The sequence below is a fragment of the Pristiophorus japonicus genome, chromosome 12, assembly GCF_044704955.1.
Source record: "Pristiophorus japonicus isolate sPriJap1 chromosome 12, sPriJap1.hap1, whole genome shotgun sequence".
NCBI lineage: Eukaryota > Metazoa > Chordata > Chondrichthyes > Pristiophoridae > Pristiophorus > Pristiophorus japonicus.
In genome coordinates, this window is record NC_091988.1 from 164,876,229 (window position 1) to 164,895,018 (window position 18,790).

Here is an 18,790-nt window from a genome sequence, read left to right on the forward strand (position 1 = left end):
TTCAATCTCCAGGTTCGGCCTGCATGTTTGGTTCCCAGCTTGGCGTTTCGACTTCTTATACCGGCATCCCCCAGTTCCCAGCTCGGTCCCACTCCTGTCAAATCGGTCAAACAACTAACTCGAATGAAGAATTAAAAACAATTTCACACACTTATATTTATAATACACAGCTAATTTGCAATACATTCTTGAGGGCCTAGCTCTAGAAAGAAGCTAAACCTTATTCAAAAAAATCCAGTCTCTGCTCCAAATGTATATAATGGCACTGAAGCCACAATGACCGATGAAATTCAAAATTCAAACTTAGTATAAAAAAAACTAACAGTGAATCAGGGATCATGTAAAGGATCATTTTGAGGAGAGGGATGATACCAATTTTGAAAGATGAGGGGAACACTGTTGGACAAATGGAAACTGTTCACAATGTTTGCAAGTATAGGGACAAGGAGGTGGCTGTCGTGTAGAAAATTAGTCAGGTGCAAGGTAGGGATGAGGGAGAAGTTGCAGAGTGATGTGAATTCAGGGCAGGGGTCAATCAAGCAAAAGGATTGGAGATTAAAGCAGCCAAGTAATCCTATATCTATTAACAGAGAAGAAATCTGTTTTGAATGGAATTTATTTTGTTTATACATATCTATTTTGTTAAAACAGTGTTTGTGGTAGTCTCATTAGCTTTGCAGAAATGCAGCAATTGTATCACATTTTCAAAGGTTTTTAACAGTAGATATTGAGGTACATTTTTGGTTATGTAAGAATTGTGACATCTAACTGGCTAGTACAATGATAAATATGCATGGCTGGAGGAAATATAAGGGATTGCATCTTAAAATAGTTTTGAAAAATCTAATTATAATTAACCTAGAGGAGATTGTCTGATATCACAAAATTTTGTAGGTACTATTCCCCTCCCTCCCAATTTAAAGGGAACTGACATAAAAAAAACTATATTGGCTTGCATTTGATTCTCTGCATTGGTATGTATTTTATTTTTCTAAATATGAATATATCTTTCTGTGCAGCTTGATAAAGTGGCATTATGCATTTGTCACAATGTACTCTGGTGTGTGTGTGGAGCGAAATTGAAGTCTAGTCACTGCAAGTTGCACACAAGGTTTTTGTAGTAACATAAATGGCAGTTTCTGATCACTTATGTAGCTTGACATGTATATACAATTGCTGTGGTTTGATACTTGCCTAATGAGCAAATACAGGTCGGCTTTAATATTAAAAATCCACAGTACCAAAATACAAGTTTTTAAACAGTGAATTTTATATAACATTTTGCTCCTCAGCTCATTTCCTTTACCAAATTAGTCTGCACAAGAAGATATGTTTGGAATAATATTGTATGGAAAGGAACTGAGAATTGAGTAAAATATTAATTTAAGGCCTTACTGCTAATTAAATGTTTTATCTTAAGTGAACAATATAAAATAAGGCAGCAGTGCTGGTGGAAGACAGAAATAAAAATGACAACACTTAACATCATTATCATTTGACCAATTGCAAGAAACTAAAAGGATTGTGGGAAGCTAATAAATGCTGATGCCTAGAAGTTATCAAAATATGGTGGCCTTTCATTTATTCACCGTGTCATCAAAAAAAGTCAAACGATAATATTGCCATACATAGTATATTATTATAAATCATTTGCGATTCAGTACCTGAACAGAAGTGAAGTATGTTTGCAAGGTGAATATCATTAGTAGTACAGTACATTCAGTGAAACTTTTAGCAATTAGTCATGCTTGATATCGATCATCAAAACATTTGTTCAAGATCTAGGCCAAACCTTGCTGGTTTCATGATCAGGTAATTAGACATGACTTACAATCCTGGGCTTTTTGTGAATGACCCTCTTTTTGTGTTGTAATGAAGGACATTTGGCAGGAAAACTGGCACTGCAGGTATGTTGATAATTGTTTCACATCCACTGGCCTGTGTTGGGGAACTGAGAATGGGCACGGGATTCTATAAACAATCATAAATAACAAGTGCTAGTTTGTTATATTTCAGCTTTTTCAATAATTACAAAAAAAAGTCCTTCAATCAATGACCACAGGCCAGACTTCCTAAGTATAAATTCCTCTATGAATACGGATGCAATTTCTATAAATTAATGTAGCAAATTCCAGTCTGATAGTCCCACAAAATAATCTGTAGTGTAAATCAGCAATTTTCCTTTGATGTTTCCACCTTTTCTTCATATTTGTACTGACCATCAACTGCAGAGTTTGCGAAAATATTTCTCATGTTACTTACTAATGGCAGATTGATTGAAATGTGTAATTCTGTTACTCTGAATACTTTTAAGCTAAGGACTATATTAGAAACTGTTACTATTACTCTTACTACTTTAAAAATGATTTTTGGCAGATTTAACTGACAGAGAATTTGCCAAACCCATTGCAATTGTGGTTACACAAAGCAAAAAATAAGCATGCTTAACATGTGAATTTAGTTAATGTACATTACTATATACAGGTAAAATGTTAAAAAAAATGCTCAATTAACTTAAATGTGTTTTTTTTTTAAAGAAAAATGCAGCTGTATTTTCCAATTGTAGGGGTCCTAAAACTTTTTTGTAGCATGTACGTTTTGGAATTGACTGGAGAATTTTGGTGCATTATTAAAAATTTCAACCAAAGCAGAGCACCTTTTTAAATGGTTTTAATTAATTTGAGTATTCCTTTACTATTGTGAAATTGTTGGTATGGAATTTACCTGCAGTGACTTTCCGTGGATTAATATCTAAATCCTAGATACATGCAAATTGCGTGCAACACATAAGCTAAAAATATGGCTATTCTCAGAACCAGTTGTGTACAAAGTTAAACTGTGATACCATGTTTGCCATTCAGAATCTCAAGGTTTTTGGGTGGGAGGAAAGATAGTAATATCACAGTCTCTTTTTTAATATTTGCACACATTAAGTATTAGTCGTTATGCATTGACTCTACAGTTGCAGAATTACATTGCATTAATATTTAATGTATTAATGCATAGCATTAATATTTAAAAGTTATGTATGTAATACACCTGATCATTTACATTACTGAAGCTGTCACCTGGAACTTGCAAAATATCCCACAAATTACAGACTACAACTATTAAACTATGGATAACTCTAGTGCATCTGCCAGAGTAACTACTGAGGATTGTTGTCTAGTATTTTATGTTGCTGGATGTTCCTCTCTTACCCCATTTCACTTTTTAACACCCAGAATCATAGTCATTTGCAGGCTGGAAGAGAGTTATCTCCATAAGGAATATTTTGAGTTTGCACCAAGTTTTAAGATGTATTTCTGACCTTCTAAACCTGATATTCTTTCCTGAGGCATATGTCGTTCCTCTTCTACCCTTGCTTTGTATTTTGTTTTAATAAAAGACATATTTCTTCCAGGGCAAAATAGTTGAAACTGAATTGCTACCTTTCCATTCAAAAAAGATTTTTATTAACAAAGTAGTGCGTGTTCATGGCAGATCTGTTGACTAGGTAAGTGGTTTGAGTACTATCCTGTTGAGTACGCAATTACATTGTTTGATCCTAAACATTGCTGCTTTGCCCCATGGAAAGAGAAATTACCAGCAAATTGAAACATTGATGATTCATTACGTTCAATTTTTTAAATTAAATTTGCCATCCAGTAGAGCATATGGTATTTAATAAAGGTTCAAAGTGGTATCCAGTTTAATGGTGTACATCTTAAGGCTGCTATGTGGTCAGGAAGGCTGCATTCCTGATGTAAACATTGAAGACGAGGTCCTTGTTCCTCCATTGTATAGTGATATCTATATTAAAGTCAAACTTTGCAGATACTATGACTTGTTTTCCAAAGCATCTTGCTTGGGATCTTTATCAGAGGCAAATTTATATGGAGATCACGGTATTGGGCTAGCTTAAATTATTCAATATTCTAAAACCTATACAGAATTGATCTGCTTCTGTCATGTACAAGGCTAGGACCGTACTTCCACCAAGATTTTCTTGGTTTCCGAATAAGAAAATAGACCACAACATAATGTTTTCAAGTGATAATTTGAAATCTCAAGAACTGATCAGGGTTGGGTATGTTGTGATTCTAATCAGGACTTAACTATTCAATCTCAAGAACTTTTTCCTTTTTATATAACCATCTCAGCTGAGTAACTGGGAAAACAATAATTGATCCCTCCACATCTAATGACAATCCACCCACTGATGACTTATTAGTCGGTGTGATGTGACCAGCAGTGGTCTAGGTGAGAATGAATACAGCTATCGCAATTGTGATTGTTGACATGAATGTGATAATCCAAGCACTTGTGCCCACAACTGTAGTGTTGCAAAGGGAACATAAGTGTTACAATACTAATCAGCATTATCTTACACAGTGCGTCACTATGTTCTTTTCTCATTGAGAAATTTCAAGAATGTACCATTTTTCTCTGATGCGAATGCTCAGCTGTTGTGGATGAAACTAATTCATAGGTTGACAGATTTCAGATTGTACAAACAAATCACGGACAAAACTGGAATAGTTTAAGATTCTTATCTAGAGGTGCTATGAAAGATACTAACCTAACATGAAATAGTTGTAAAAATTCTCTAGTTCTAGTCTCATTGCTGCTGAAGCTACACGTTCAACACTTTTACTACCTAAATCTGGGCATGTATGTTGATTAAGTAATAGAGATTATTAAAACATAAGTTATCATTAACCAGCTTTGTATTAGTTGATTCAGGCTTGTTTCAACTTAATTTGTGTGCTGGCCTGTTAGTTTTGCATATTGGTCATTAGTTTTTGTACTTAATACATTAGAATGGAGATGGAACCAGTAGATGCTTCAATGTACTTCATTGTCTGTAAAGCACTTTGAGATGTCTGGTGGTTGTGAAAGGTGCTATATAATCCAATTCTTTCTTTCTTGCCTTTATATGTCAAGTAAACAGATATTGCACCAATTAGACTTTGACATTATGAGTGGCCTTATAAGCAATCACCTTATTAAGTACACTATACCAAGTGGGCAGGGATTGGATATAATTCTTGGTAATTTTTTAACTTAAAAAAAAAATCGAGACATTTGGCTTAAGCTCTCCCAATGGCTTATCAAGTAAATGCATTGTGTGGTGTGGTACATCATTGTGCAAACCAGGAAGCTGCCAGGTCTAAACCATGATCTGTGCTGGCAGCTGATTTTATTTTCTGGGGCAGTGGTCAGATACCATGTTTGGCCTCCGCATCTCTGGACTTATTTAGTCAGGGTTTCTGCTCCTAATAATTATATGTGGACATCAAGTGAATGCAAGATCAAACTTGGCTGTGATGAACCCATGGTTGAATATTCTTGCAACACTTGCTATTTCGCTTGCACATTAAGAATGGCCATTCAGGTGAGGCAATGGAGGGACACTGATGCATGTAGAACCATACCCCAGCATGAGTTGCTGCTTTCAGAAGGAGAGCGAAGCAGATATATATGGGGGAAGGCTGGGAGAGAGAAAGAAAATGTCCGGAAAGTGGCTTGAAGAAACAGCACACTGATCTAGCAAATTATGGCACCAAGAAGTAAGCAAAGGAAAGTAAACCAACACATGTAACTCCCAACGTGGTCAACTCCTGAATTTAGCTGGGATGTAGGGTGGAACTGGCAACTGGAGGTAGGCCCCACAGAAAGGAAAAACTGGAAAGTTCACATGGACGATTATCGCCCATCTCTTAAATCACTGAATACAGACTGGGAGAAGCCTGAGAGCAGATTGTGTAGCTTCCCTCTGAGCTAGAGAGTGACGAAAAGAAACCCTAAATGAGGACTGTGGACAATTTTTCCAAAATAAATTTGCATTTCTTCGTCAAGTAAGTGCACTTTAATTTGTTTACTCAATAATGAATGTTAACTTCATCCACTTCCAGTATGAATTGAGTTCACAATTCATTCAATGGTTTAATAAAATGTATTGGTCTAAAATATGATTGAAAATGATCCACTTGCACGCCTCAAAAGCAGTATTGAGACTTTAAATGAGCAAAACAAGAGAAAATGGTTGCGTGATTGTTTGAGTGGTTTTGTATAAATCTGATCACAAAATGAATTGAGCAGAGTGACTTGGTGGAAGTCAGTAATGTGTCTAATGAAAATTAGCTTTAAATCTGTCAATCCAACTCGCCAGAGCCTGTTTATTTCAAAATTCTATCAACAGGATGGGGTTTTGCTGGATTGTCAGCTTTTAGAATGTAATATACAATGCAATTTCCTAACTCTCACTTGATTCACTTTACACTCTGGTGGTATTTATGCAGCTTAGTGAAGTTCTGGCCTGAAGTTTGTATGGGAAATCTAAACCTATGTATTTAAAAAAAGAAACAACAGTTAAAGTATATGTGCTGTATAATATACCATCCTATGGCATGGAATGTTAACGGTACTACAGAATTCACCTAGTGAAATTATTCACATTTTTTTAAACATTCCATAATATCACACATTACACAGACCACAGAATTACATTTACTCTTATTACATATATTTTTTCTTGAGATACCAGTAAGCAAAATATCCCATTCCACCTAGGGTTCCCATTAAAAATGAGGCGCCAAAGAAAGAAGGTGGTTTTCTTTTCACAAGGCGGAATGCATTGGGCAGAACAGCTGACAGCAATGTGGTGTGTATGTCTCCTAAAACCTTTCGAAATGCAGTACGTTTCTGCACTCTTTCAAAATATGCTTCCAAATTGGGTCGGTCTGCATTTCCCCAGTACTTTTTAGCGAGCCCCAAGAACTTGAGGCGATGTAACGTTGCTCCAAGGGAGATATCGGCTAAGGTAAAAACTGATCCGCACAGCCACGCTTCACAATTTTTGCCTAGAAAACAAAGGAATGCAAAGTCTTGCATGAGATCTTGCACTGCAACTTTCAATATTACAGTCTTGTAAAATGCTTAACTTTTTAATAATTTTTAATGAAATGATAATATGTAAAGGCATAAACTATATTCTTTGACGATGAATGTGTGAGGAGGACATCATAAATCTGCAAAAGGACATAGGCTAAGTGAGTGGGCAAAAATTTGGCAGATGGAGTATAATGTTGGAAAGTGTGAAAAAATCAAAGAGCAAGTTATTATTTAAATGGAGACAGATTGCAAAGTGCCGCAGTACAGCGGGACTTGGGGGTACTTGTGCATGAAACACAAAAGGATAGTATGCAAGTACAGCAGATGATCAGGAAGGCCAATGGAATCTTGGCCTTTATTGCAAAGGGGATGGAGTATAAAAGCAGGGAAGGCTTGCTACAGCCATACAGAGTATTGGTGAGGCCACACCTGGAATACTGCGTGCAGCTTTGGTTTCCATATTTACGAAAGGATATACTTGCTTTGGAGGCAGTTCAGAGAAGGTTCACTAGGTTGATTCTGGAGATGAGGGGTTTGACTTATGAGGAAAGGTTGAGTACGTTGGGCCTCTACTCATTGGAATTCAGAAGAATGAGAGGTGATCTTATCGAAATGTATAAGATTATGAGGGGGCTTGACAAGGTGGATGCAGAGAGGATGTTTCCACTGATGGGGGAGACTAGAACTAGAGAGCACGATCTTAGAATAAGGGGCCGTCCATTTAAAACTGAGATGAGAAATTTATTCTCTCTGTTGTAAATCTGTGGAATTTGCTGCCACAGAGAGCTGTGGAAGCTGGGACATTGAATAAATTTAAGATAGAAATAGACAGTTTCTTAAACGATAAGGGGTTATGGGGAGCGGGCCGGGAAGTGGAGCTGAGTCCATGATCAGATCAGCCATGATATTGAATGGCTGAGCAAGCTCGAGTGGCTGTATAGTCTACTCCTGTTTCTATTTCTTATGTTCTTATGAACCTAAATAATAACTGATGTGTTCAATTCTCAACAAATTTGGTGTCAATCTCATCCAAGTTTAAAAAGAAAATGACACTCCTGTCACCGACAGACTTGATTAAATCAAAATGAATGTCAGTTCGGTGTGAAAGTAAAAGTCTCAAAGAACAAATCTTAATTCCAAAACCAGGGATTGGGAATGAGATGCTCAGTGGTAGATTGGAGCTTACTCATTTGTCAGGGTTGTGATTTATTATATACTGTTTCAATGCAAAAGGCACTTTTAAACCATAATGAACTGCATTTACAGTACAGCTGATGAATCAAAAAGCAGTTTATATTTTAGTTATCAAACATACATAATCATGAACTTGTTACTTTTCTGCTCTTGTGCCTAGTTTATCAAGTGCTGCAAAGTTAGCCCTCTGGCTTCTGTCTTGGATCAAATGTAATACAGAGGTGATCTACATCTCTTGTGGAATTTCTTTCCACCTTAAAAGAGTGGGAACAGCAGCACTAATACATTTCCATTTTAGACATTCTCTGCGGTTGTTGTGCATTACCCATCCTTATCCTTGTTGATCTCTTCAACCTTTAACCTAATTGGCTGCCACATCCTCCTCCATCATTCTGCTTGGTAAGAATGTCTCGGTTGTTTCAACTCTTCTCCATCCAATCATAGCTAGGGCAGCTTTAGCAATGGCCTCTCTTACTGCTCCTGCACCTGTCACCTCCGGGGTCCCCCAAGGATCCATCCCTGACCCCCTCTTTGTCACATACATGCTGCACTTTGTCATGATCTGCAGATATGGGGTTAACTTACACATGATGATTAGATTTACCTGCAGTGGTATGCCGCCACACGCTGCTCTCTCCAATGGCCTCGGCCTGCTGATGGTCTTGCAGGCTAGGACTGTGCCGATTTCCGAGCAGGGAGCAGCATGTGCTGCTGCAGGAGGGCGACTGCTGCGAAGCTAGGTCGCAGATTGCAATGCAGGCACAGCAGGAGGGGTGAAAGAGCGGCAAGAGTTTGTAGCGAGAAGTGACTGTGGCCCAGGAGTGGCGTGAGTTTGGGGCCCAGAAGAGACAAGGGCTCAGGGGCCGCATGGGCCAGCCCATACTGCGATATGTGTGCATGCTAGGTCTGTGCAGCAGAGCCGGTCTCCAGTCATCTTGGGTAATCCTTGCCGCTGGACCAAGACCTAGCTCTGTCGAGTCCGTGTGGTGGCTGGTGTGCAACGGCCACCAGACGTTAACAAAAACCACGCACAGGCATCTTCCACCCTTCAGGATGTAGTTCGGGACAAGGAATATTAGGTCCTTCATTGAAACACCTGTGAACTCATCCCTTTTTGGTGTGGAAGCAAGTCATCCTTGCTTCGAGGGACTGCCTATGATGATGAGATTTACCTCAGTACCAGTGTTCCCTCTAATTTTGTTTGGCCCTGCAGCTGCGGGCCATTCAAAATACGGTGCATGCTTGCTTTTTGTATTGAAAAGTCGGTTGCACGGGCTCCAGTTTATAGGGAATATTGCTCAGTACTACCTTCCTCAATCTCTCTGCTACCTCTAATCTCTCAAACTGCTTGTCCAACATCCAGTCTTAGATGAGATGTAGTTTTTGCCAGCTAAACATTGGGAAGACCAAAGCCATCATTTTTGGCTTCACTACAAACTCTACCCTCGCTACCAACTCCATTCCTTTCCCGACCACAGTCCCAACCTGAACCAGATAAACTTGGCATCCTCTTTGAGCTTAAGATAAGCTGAAAACACAGTTTTTCTCTCAATTACAATGACTGTCTACTTTCACCTCTTTAAAATCACACACCTTCACCCCCTACCTCAGTTGATCTGTGTCTGAAGCACTCATCCATGTGTTGTCACCTCCAAATTAAACTATTCCAACACTCTCCTGGCTGGCCTCCTATACTTCAACTCATCAAAAACTCTGCTGACCATATTCTAACCCACATCAAGTTCCGCTCACCTATTGCTGCTGATCTAAGTTGGTGCTCTGTCCCAAAATGTCAGCTTTGTGTTTAATTCTCTCCATATCTGTAATCTCTTCCAGTCCTACCATCAACTCCTCCCCATCCCATCCCTGAGCACTGACCCTGTGAATTTGGCTAATCTCCTCTTCTTAGGCAGTCCCCCGGATCCGAGGATGACTTGCTTCCACATTAACATGAGTCCTAAGGTGACTGATGAGTCCAATGCGGGATCTACAAACTCTGTCACAGGTGGGGCAGAAGGTGGTAGAAGTGATGGATGGGTGTGGTGTTTGATTTGTCGTATGCTCCTTCCGCTGTTTGTACTTGGCTTCTGCATACTCCCGACGAAGAGACTCAAAAGTGTTCACCTTCTTGGATGCTTCTCCTCCACTTTGAGAGGCCTTAGGCCAGGGATTCCCAAGAGTGGGTGGGGATGTTACATTTTTTCAAGGAAGCTTTGAGGGTGTCTTTGAAGCTTTTTCTCTGCCCTCCTACGGTCGCTTGCCGTGGCGGAACTCCAGAGTAAAGTGCTTGCTTCGAGAGTCTGTCCGTGGCCCGTCCATCGGAGCTGGTTAAGCGTGATCAATGCCTTGATGCTGGGGATGTCGGCCTGAGATAGAACACTGAGGTTGGTACGCCTATCCTGCCAATGGATTTGCAGGATTTTGCGGAGGCAGCATTGGTGGTACTTCTCCAGTGCTTTGAGGTGCCTCGACTCTGAGGGACTGCCTAAGAAGATGACGTTGTCCATGTCTCTGAAGCATATAGGAGGGCGGGTATCACTACCTCTTTAATATCACCGTTTCACTGACAGATTTGATTAAATCAAAATGAATGTCAGTTGGGTGTGAAAGTAAAAGTCTCAAAGCATAAATCTTAATGACCATGAGCTTCATGCCAGGTTTGAGATCTTGATCTTCAAACACTCTTTTCCTCAGGCAACCGAAGGCTGCACTGGCACACTGAAGGTGGTGTTGGATTTCGTCATCGATGTCTGTCCTCGCTGACCAAAGGCTTCCAAGGTATGGAAAGTGGTCCACGCTCTCCAAGGCCACGTCATGGATCTTGATAATCATGGGCAGTACTGTGTGGTGGGAGCAGGTTGGTAGAGAACCTTTGTCTTACGGATGTTTAATGTAAGGCCCAGTCCTGTACGCTTCAGTGAAGATGTCAACGATGGTTTGGAGTTCGGCCTCTTGAGTGTGCACAAATGCAAGCGTTGTCTGCATACTCAATGACAGGTTGGAACAACTTTGGTACTCGACTGGAGGTGATGGAGGTTGAACAATTTACCGTTCGTCCTATAGATTCAATCCTCTCCAATGGGGAGCTTGTTAAAAGTGAGATGAAGCATTGCAGCAAGCAAGATTGAGAAGAGCGTTAGTGCGATGACACAGCCTTGCTTGACCCCAGTCTGCACTTGTATTGGGTCTGTGATGGATCCATTGGTAAGGATCACGGCTTGCATGTCATCGTGAAATAGGCGGAGGATGGTAACAAATTTTTGAGGACAGCTGAATTTGAGAAAGACACTCCATAATCCCTCTCGGTTGACAGAGTCGAAGGCCTTTGTGAGGTCAAAGAAGGCTATGTACAGAGGTTGATGCTGCTCCCTACATTTTCTTGGATTTGTCGCGCGGTGAAAATCATATCTGCATTGTGACTCTGAGAGGAGTTTTTCAGCCACTGGGAGGAGACAATTGAGGAGGATTCTTGCGATAATTTTCCCTCTGACAGCAGGGAAACTCCTCTAATTACCACAATCGGACTTGTCACCTTTCTTGAAGATGGTCACGATTATGGCATACTCGCCTCCTTCCAGATAAAAGAGATGAGGTCATGGATTCGTGCCAAGAGTACTTCTCCGCCATGGTTTAGTACTTGGGCGGGGATTCCATCTTCTCTTGAGGCCTTGTTTTTCAGCTGTGTCGGATGGCCTCTTCAACTTTATGCCAGGCTGGTATTGCGCCAAGATGGTGGCGTGGAGCATGCTGTGAGATGGAGTCGAGGACACTCGTGTCAAAGACAGAGTCTTGGTTAAAGATATCTTTGAAGTGCTCCTTCCAGCGGGAGTTGACTGCCTCTCTGTCCTTGATGAGCACCTCTCTGTTCTTGGCTCTCAGTGGGATAGGACCTTGAGTGCTTGGGCCGTAAGTGGGCTTGACCGCTAAAAAATCTATGCACGTCATGATTGTCGGCTAGTTGCTGGATCTCCTGTGCTCTTTGCACCACCGTCTGTTCTTTAGGTCATGATTTTTTCGTTGGACCTCTGCCTTCAGTTGTCTGTGATCTGTTTTCTTTCCCTCGAGTTGTGATGATATTTCCAATTCAAGAATGCTTTGCGTTTACGGTTTATTAGCTCCTGGATCTCCTGGTTGTTCTGATTGAACCAGTCTTGATGTTTTCGGGTTTTCGACCAAGAGTCTCTTCACATGTGCTAATTATGGTGGACTTAAGAGCAGACCAGACACTACGGACACTCTGCAGCTCCGGTTCATTGGGAGTCGTCAGGTTGGTTGTGAGGCGTTGACTGAATAGGGCTTTCTTTACAAGGTCTTTGAATGCTTCAGCATTGATTTTTCTGTGGCAATGTTTCTGTTGCCGTTGCCATTTTAAGGCTATTTTGATGGAAATAACAGAGCGGATTAGGCAGTGGTCAGTCCATCAGTCAACGGCTCCTGTCATAGCGTGGGTGATGCGGGCATCCTTGCGGTCATAGATGACATAGTCTAACAGATGCCAGTGCCTGGAATGGGGGTGTTTCCATGAGGCCTTGTACTTGTGTCTCTGATGAAACAAGGTGTTGGTTATGAGAAGACCATGTCCTAAGCATTTTGTCAGGTGGAGGGTACCATTGGAGTTGATTATTCCTACCCCTTCCCTGCCAATCACACCTCTCCAGAGGTCTGTGTCCTTTCCAACTCTCGCAACTTCTTTCGATAATCTATTGGACCAATCTCAGCCTACACGTGGATGGATAAGGGGGAACCAGTGGATGTGGTGTATTTGGATTTCCAGAAGGCATTCGATAAGATGCCACAAAAAAGGTTACTGCACAAGCTAAAAGTTCATGGGGTTGGGGCACTATATTAGCATCAATTGAGGAATGGCTAACTAACAGAAAACAGAGAGTCAGGATAAATGGGTCATTTTCCGGTGGCAAACAGTAAATAGTGGGGTGCCACAGGAATCGGTGCTGGAGCCTCATCTATTTACAATCTACATTAATGACTTGGATGAAGGGACCGAGTGAAATGTAGACAAGTTTGCTGATGATACAAAGATCGGTGGGAAAGCAAATTGTGAGGTCACAAAAAATCTGCAAATGGATGTAGACAGGCTAAGTGAGTGGGCAAAAAATTGGCAGATGGACTATAATGTGGGAAAATGTGAGGTTATGCACTTTGGCAGAAAGAATAGAAAAGCAAATTATTTTTTTAAATGGAGAAAAATTGCAAAGCGCTGCAGTACAGAGGGACCTCAGTGTCCTTGTGCATGAAGCACGAAAAGTTATGCACATACAACAAATAATTAGGAAGGCAAATGGAATGTTGACCTTTATTGCAAGGGAGATTTAGTATAAAAGCAGAGAAGTCCTGCTATAACTGTATTGGTGAGGCCACACCTAGAGTACTGTGCACAGTTTTTGTCTCCGTATTTAAGAAAGGATATACTTGCATTGGAGGCAGTTCAGAGAAAGTTCACTAGGTTGATTCTGGAGATGAGGGTATTGACTTACAAAGGTAGGTTGGGTCTATACTCATTGGCGTTCAGAAGAATGAGGGATGATCTTATCGAAACATATAAGATAATGAGAGGGCTCGACAAGGCGGATGCAGTGAGTATATTTCCACTCATAGGATCTCCCAGGAGATTACATGGCTTTTAGGTGGGGTGGGGAGTGTCTATAATGGGCCTGCAATTTGCAATTGGAGGTTTCCTGTGGGCGAATGCCTCCGAACTTCAAGAAAAATACGAACCTACCTGATGGTCCCAGAGGTTTATAGACTTGTGGCTCCTGGGTCTCTACATGTACGCATGCGTAAAGGCCCACGCGATTCGCAAGCACCCCTGGGATCACGTAGGCCAGCCAACCAATTAGAAAGGGGACCCCCATTATGCTTATGGGGATCCCACTTTATGGATGCCCAACTCTCCGCCAGCAAATCTCCATTTCTTGGGGATGCGGAGGATCTGTCAAGCACAGGCGGAAACCCGGAACTTGTAGGGCACTTACGGCCGCGTACTCGCCACATACACGATCATAGGCCCCGAAATATCCGGGCCACAATGATGCGCAAGGCATCGCAGTTGTGTGGGACAAGCTGGATGTACCAGTGCGTCTTTTCCTGTCTGTCATTGGTCGTATGTTTGTAAGAACACGCATGTTTTTATTGTATTTTTAACAGGTTACAAAATGAGGTGTGTGTATGTGTGTGTTTGTGGGGCGGCGGGGGTGGGGGGGGGGGGGGTGGTGGCGGTGTCTGGTTGAAATGAAAGCAAACAGTGTCTTACCAGTGAAATAATTACCAGCCAGAATACCACAGTACATTTCAGTGAAGCACTGCTGTTTGTAAATTTGTAACAACTTTTACAATTTTCCATTCTAGATGTATTTTAAACTTTATTTTGCACAAATACATATTACTGTATCACTGCAAACATTTTCCTTTTGACACCTCCATACCTGCAAGTTCGTGTTTCCGCTCTTCAAGCTCTGCTTCCACTTGATCTAAAACTTTCCCTAACTCACTAAGAATTTTCTTCAGATTGTTCACATCATCATGGTCCAATATCTTGGCCTAGGAAGAATTTGGAAAAAAAGGATGTTACTGTGATTCAACCTTATTTAGTAAAAACTGAACTGTTCATAGTGGTCATTGTGGTCAGTGGAGTGAGTGGGCAGTATGGAATTATCCTGCAAACTGATGTGGCTATTGAACTGGGAAAAGTGGCACTCTACCCATACATACCAACAAGAAGTTTTGCTTGCTGGCCTCAAACTGCTGGTGATGTTTTTATCATTGGAAATTGCCAATGGTACAGTGAGCTATTTTCTATTATTAGAAGTGTATTGGTGTTTCAGGGAAATTCCTGAGTTCTTTTCAAATTTTAATGTTAAAAGTTTCAAAGTTTAGCTTGGCACTGCTTGCAGTAATACTGCAGCCACTACACAGCACAAATAATGTGGCATCACCTCTGTCTGGTGGTCTCAGTCATTTAGAAATAGACTGGATTCCTGTAAAGTAACCTTTAACTTCTCCAATTACAGAAGAAGTAATTGTCTTTCACAAAATTAGCAACAAGGAAGGTTCAAATACAAAGTCGTTTATGTTCAAGTTCATAGCAAAATAAATTGAATCATATTTTTGAAGGAAACATTTTCCAACAGTTTGCACATATTTGGACAACTTGATACTTGGATTAAACAACGATCATTTATTAGGCATGTCATGTAGCACGATGCAAACAAATTCCTAAATATATGATTCACCACTGTATCACACAGTGGAAAATTCTTGAGTAATGACTTGGCAAAGTGAGACCAGATCATAATCACTTGTAATCTGCACAGGCCACCTTTCCAAGTATTTTAAACAAAATGTGCAGTTTTTGCTTTTTTTTTTGTTCCCACGGTGTGGATGATGCTAGCAAGGCTGCATTTATTGCCATCCCTAATTGCCCCGAGAAGGTGGTGGTAGGCCGCCTTCTAGAACTGTTGCAGTGCTGAGATGGTGCTCCCACAATGGTGTTTGTTACTGGAATTCCTGAAATTCTTAATCTATGAAGAATGGTGATATATGTCAACATTGAAAATGCAACTTAGAGGAGAACTTGGAGGTGATGGTGTAATTATGGCATTTCTGCTGTGATCTTTCTTAGTGGCAGAAATTGTAAAGGAGAGAAATACAGGAACGGGAAAGGTAGCATAGTGGTTATGTTACTGGACTAGTAATCCAGAGATGCGCGTTCAATCCCACTACAGCAGCTGGGAATTTAAATTCAGTTAAATAAATAAATCTGGAATAAAAAGCTAGTATCAGTAATTATACGATTGTAAAAATACATTTGGTTCACTAATGCCCTTTGGGGAAGGAAATTTGCCGTCCTGAACTGGACTAGCCCACATCAATGTGGTTTACTCTTAACTGTCCTCTGAAAGTCACTCAGTTGTAACAAATCACTACAAAAAAGAATAATAAGAATAAAACCAGACAGACCACCCGGCATCGAATTCGGCACCGCTATGGACATGACAATGGCATACTTAGCCCAGTTGACCCTGCAAAGTCTTCCTCACGAACATCTGGGGACGTGCCAAAATTGGGAGAGCTGTCCCACAGACTAGTCAAGCAACGTCCTAACAATATAAGAACATAAGAAATAAGCGCAGGAGTAGGCTATACGACACCTCAAACCTGCTCCGCCATTCAATAAGATCATGGCTGATCATCGACTTCAACTCCACTTTCCTGCCAGATCTCCATATCCCTTGATTCCCCTAGACTCCAAAAATCCATTTATCTCAGCCTTGAATATATTTAGTGACTCCGCATCCACAGCCCTCTGGGACAGAGAATTCCAAAGATTCACAACCCTCTGAGTGAAGAAATTCCTCCTCAGCCTGACAGTCATAGTCACTGAATCCTCCATCACCATCCCTAGCTATGTCCTGTTCCAATGCAGGACATTCCCACCAGAGGTGGTGGTACAGTGGTATACAGTCGGGAGGGAGTGGCCCTGGGAGTCCTTTGGACTCCGGACCCATGAAGTATCATGGCTTCAGGTCAAGCATGGGCAAGGAAACCTCCTTCTGATTTACCACCTATCGCCTTCCCTCAGCTGATGAATCAGTACTCCTCCATGTTGAACACTATTTGGAAGAAACACTGAGAGTAGCAAGGGCACAGACTGTACTCTGGGTGGAGGACTTTAATGTCCATCACCAAGTGTGGCTCGGTAGCACCACTACTGACCGAGCTGGCCAAGTTCTGAAGGATATAACTGCCAGACTGGGCCTGCAGCAGTTGGTGAGAGAACCAACACAAGGAAAAAACCTGCTTGACTTTGTCCTCACCAATATACCTATCGCAGATGCATCTGTCCATGACAGCATTGGTAGTAGTGACCACTGCACAGTCATTGTGGAGATGAAGTCCCATCTTCACAGTGAGGACACCGTTTGACCGCTATTGACCTTAGTTTTATTATAGCCTCTTAGTGTCATACTTGATGAGATGCTGTTTTGATATTGAGGGCAGCTATTCTCACCTCTCCATATTGCTCTACATATATTAAAACTCTTACAAAACTCAATGTACAACTTGTTTGTAAATTACGTGGTTCAAATATGTGGTCCGATATTTATATTAGAAAGCTACTGTAAAAACTACATTCAGAAACCATCACTTTTAGGAATTAACAACAATTAGAGTGACACATAGAGATAAACACCAGGAATTTCCTTGGAGATATTCCCACTGTACCACCATAACTTTAGCAGAAATCCTGTTTATGGGTGGAAATGCAATTTCTAATGAAGTTACACCAATAGAGCAGGAGCAGCCCTGAAGAAATTCACCCCCTAAGTACGCTAAGGCCGAGGATTTCCTTTGGGGTTCTCCCGATTGGCCGTCCTAACTTCAGCAGAAACCTGAATTGATGCCTGGAATTGTTAAATGTATGGCAGTAAATCAGGAGAACCCCAGAGGGAATTCCTAGTCCTTAATGATCCTAAGTGACTTGATTTTAAACAATTTCTTGCACATTATATCCAATTATTAATTTACAGTGCAGATGGGGTTACTTTAATCCCATGAGTTCCTATTACTGCTAATTATGTGTCTGAATAAATGTTACAGAAACTTACCTTTCTAAATTTATGAGCCAGTATCAACCGTATTTATAATATGGGCCAAATGGAGTCTTTGCGAGTCACTTTTGGGACCCTAAGTCAGTAACATACCTTCCTGCCCCTGATATTGCTGCCACTGCTAATCCCGATTTAACATATTAAATATTAATATTACGAAAGAGTTTGTTTGAACTTTATATTGATAGATGCTGCTAAATCTGGAGTTCAAGGTCCAAGCAATTATCTAGCATTCAGAAACTGGTAATATAAATGAGCAGTGTACAGTATTATTATACCTCACAAATGACCATGTATTCTCTGCTCACATGGGGGAGACCAAACGCAGATTAGATGATCATTTTGCTGAACAACTCCGTTCACTCCGCAAGCGTGACCCTGAGCTTCCAGTACTTGACGTTATGGGGCGAAATTGCCCCTTTTTATAGCCCCGTTAGCACCTTCGGGGGACGCTAAGACACTTTTTGCCCGGAGGAGGGGGGCGCTACCGCCTCCCAGGAAATTGCCATGGGTGGCAACCCCTCACGGCTCCACGCTGACCCCTTAACGCCCTATGGGGGAAATTTCCCCGTGGGTCACAAAGCTGAGCTGGCCGACATCTGCTCTCAGGGCAGTGCTTCAAGGGGAGGGCGCCAGCGCCTGAGGCTGCCACTATTTTAGTGGGCTGACTTTTCGATCAGCTCAAAGATGTCAGCCCTAGCGTGGTCTGGGCTGCCATCGTGCAGCCTGGCACTCTGTCTTGGGTGGCGGGCTGCTGGCCCAGTCGCATGATGCCCTGTGGTGGCCTAGTGGAGGCCATCAGTGGCCTTGCAGAGTGCGCAGTGGCCCTCCCCTTTAATCCAAGGGGAGGGGCATTGAAGCGCATCAGCACTACCTGGAGCATCCGTGTAGCGCTTCCTTCAGTGCCCAAGTAGCACTTCGGTTACCGTCCCCAAAGGAAGTGGAGCGTGGAAGATTGCACTCAGTTTCTTTTGAGGGGCAGCAATGGGTGGGACCTCTGCCGGACACTAAAAGTCCCTGGCTCAGAAGGTTACCACCCCCAATCGGGACGCAGGGAAATTTTGCCCCCTTTAATTCTTTGTCCCACTCCC

General features: G+C 41.5%; 1 protein-coding gene across 5 annotated transcripts in view; it reads right to left on the bottom strand.

Annotated features, from left to right (window-relative positions):
• Window positions 1–6,501: 6,501 nt before the first annotated feature.
• gdap1l1 (ganglioside induced differentiation associated protein 1-like 1) overlaps window positions 6,502–18,790 on the bottom strand; it is an 86,026-nt gene continuing 73,737 nt past the window's right edge. For 4 of the 5 annotated variants that reach the window (XM_070896100.1, XM_070896097.1, XM_070896096.1 and 1 more), the window contains 2 exons: window positions 14,514–14,628; window positions 6,502–6,845 (listed from right to left, as the gene is read on the bottom strand). In XM_070896100.1, coding sequence (XP_070752201.1) covers window positions 6,502–6,845; window positions 14,514–14,628 — 459 coding nt within the window. The remainder of the gene's footprint in view (window positions 6,846–14,513; window positions 14,629–18,790) is intronic. The other variant, XM_070896101.1, reaches the window with a different exon arrangement.